At 49.2% G+C, this 2,030-nt stretch overlaps 1 protein-coding gene across 1 annotated transcript; it reads right to left on the bottom strand.

The window, feature by feature from the left end:
* Window positions 1-218: 218 nt before the first annotated feature.
* Window positions 219-1,735, bottom strand: LOC137882135 (relaxin-3 receptor 1-like). The gene is made up of 2 exons (XM_068724277.1): window positions 416-1,735; window positions 219-236 (listed from the first exon to the last, which is right to left on the bottom strand). The coding sequence occupies exon 1, from the start codon at window positions 1,659-1,661 to the stop codon at window positions 519-521; it is 1,143 nt and encodes a 380-aa protein (XP_068580378.1). The 5' UTR covers window positions 1,662-1,735; the 3' UTR covers window positions 219-236; window positions 416-518.
* Window positions 1,736-2,030: the final 295 nt, after the last annotated feature.

The raw sequence follows: 2,030 nt of genomic DNA on the forward strand, positions 1-2,030 counted from the left end.
TGAAGCCACTTCTAAAAGTCAATTTATGTACAGACAGACTTTACATGGGTAGGACACATTGCAAATTTGTGATTATCTCCAAATTCATTTTAGGTCCTTCTTCATTATATAATCCCATGTTTTGCCGAGGGTCTCGTGTATAAGAGTCCGCAAATGTCTCTAGTTCGTTTCCGGCCAGGAGACGTTTGTCCCCCGTGTCCCCGTCTCTCTGTTGCCATGTTTCGTGTCGCTCTTCGCTGCACAGAGAAGGCAAACATCTCATAAATGTAATCTTACAAAGGACAGAAAGACAGCTGCATTAAGGGATTTTTTTTTTAGGAATTCAATAAAGTCCACATTACACTTGTCATACATTGTTCATGGCATTATGACAACCACTTGATAAAGTGCACGGTTAGTTGTCTAAACATCTTACATTTTGGAATACGAAAGCATTACGCACGAGTTATGACGGTTACAGGTGGACAATCAGAGAAAAAAAAGCAGCTAGACGAGGTCGATTTTTCACCAGGCTGAAGTCATCGGCTGTGTGCGATCACGCTGGAGCTTGGTAAACCTTTACGATCTATGATGGACAACGAGGACTGGCCGTTGTCCAAAACTTGGAGAGGCACGACTTCCTGCGTTTCTCCGTGCGTAAAATAGCGCTTCGCGTCGCCCTTGTTGGATGGAGTGGACACTCTCCAAAACAAACCGCTGAGCATCTTCCTGATCTCTGGTCTCATCAGACAGTAAAGCACCGGGTTCAAGCAGCTGTTTGCGTGCGCGAAGCACACAGTGACCGGGAACACATATGTGTGCACCATGTAATATGATTTGTCCCAGTCGACCGCGTTAAATTTGACCAAGACACCCCAGAATGTGATGGCGTGGTTTGGCATCCAGCAGAAGAAGAAGGACAAAACCACAATGGCGACAGACTTGGTGACTCTGGATCTCCGTTTCGGGTTGCTGGTGCTCATGCTCCGCCGTCTTACGAAGCGCAGGAGCATCAGATAGTTGACACAGACTATGAGCATAGGGATGATGAAGGCTATCAATATTTTCTGGATGTGATAGAGGGCGAGCCAGTCGTGTCCCTCGGGGAACTTGAGGAGGCAAAGTTTTTCTCCGGCGACCACAGTCACGGTGGAGAAGATAGACGTCGGAGCCGTGGCCACCGTCGCCGCCACCCACAGCACCGCGCACACCCACTTGACGCGCCGTGACCTCCTGTAAGCTTTTTTCCTCAGGGCCGAGGTGACTGACCAGTAGCGGGTCACACTCATGGCAGTGAGAAAAAACACGCTGGCGTACATGTTCATCACGGTGACCGAGAGGATGATTTTGCACATGGCGTCTCCAAACGGCCAGCTGAAGTCCAGCGCGGTGTCCACGGCCCAGAAGGGCAGAGTGAGCACGAACTGGAAGTCCGTCACCGCCAAGTTGATGATGAAAAAATTGATGGTGGACTTCTTCCGACCTTGTCGTAACCTCATGAGGAAAAACACGAGCAGATTCCCCACCAAACCCACCGCGCAAACTACAGAGTACACCACGGAGATGAGTATCCTCAGGATGGGAGTGCCGTCCGCGCTCACGTCGATGTCTTCGAAACTGAATTTCTCATCTTCACGCGAACTCCGGTTAAGTCCTCCGCTGTGGTTAAATATGTCATCCATGTTTAAAGTTAGGGACCCGGACTCGTTCTGCTGCGCGCACAGGCTAGACGTAAACACAACACAGGTGCCCCATGTTCAAGTGTCTGAGCTCTTCATCCCTATTTGATCAATCTGAGTCTGCTTTTATACAGGTGTGTCGCTCCGCTGCTGAGCCGCGATTGGTCACACACGACGTGACAGAAGCAGACAGCCAGAGTCCCAGAAATGAGCCGCAAAGCATCCCGAAAACAGCAGCAAACACAAGAGCACGCCTTTGCTGATTGGTCTCCATGAATTTATGTTTCTATTTCACAGCATATGCGCTCAGTAGGCCTGTGATGGTATGCTGGATAAATGACAACTCTCCATCAAGAAAGTAAAATACAGGAA

Source organism: Cebidichthys violaceus, unplaced genomic scaffold (genome assembly GCF_023349555.1).
Source record: "Cebidichthys violaceus isolate CVI_PGR_0920_01 unplaced genomic scaffold, fCebVio1.0.p SCAF_30, whole genome shotgun sequence".
Lineage (NCBI taxonomy): Eukaryota > Metazoa > Chordata > Actinopteri > Perciformes > Stichaeidae > Cebidichthys > Cebidichthys violaceus.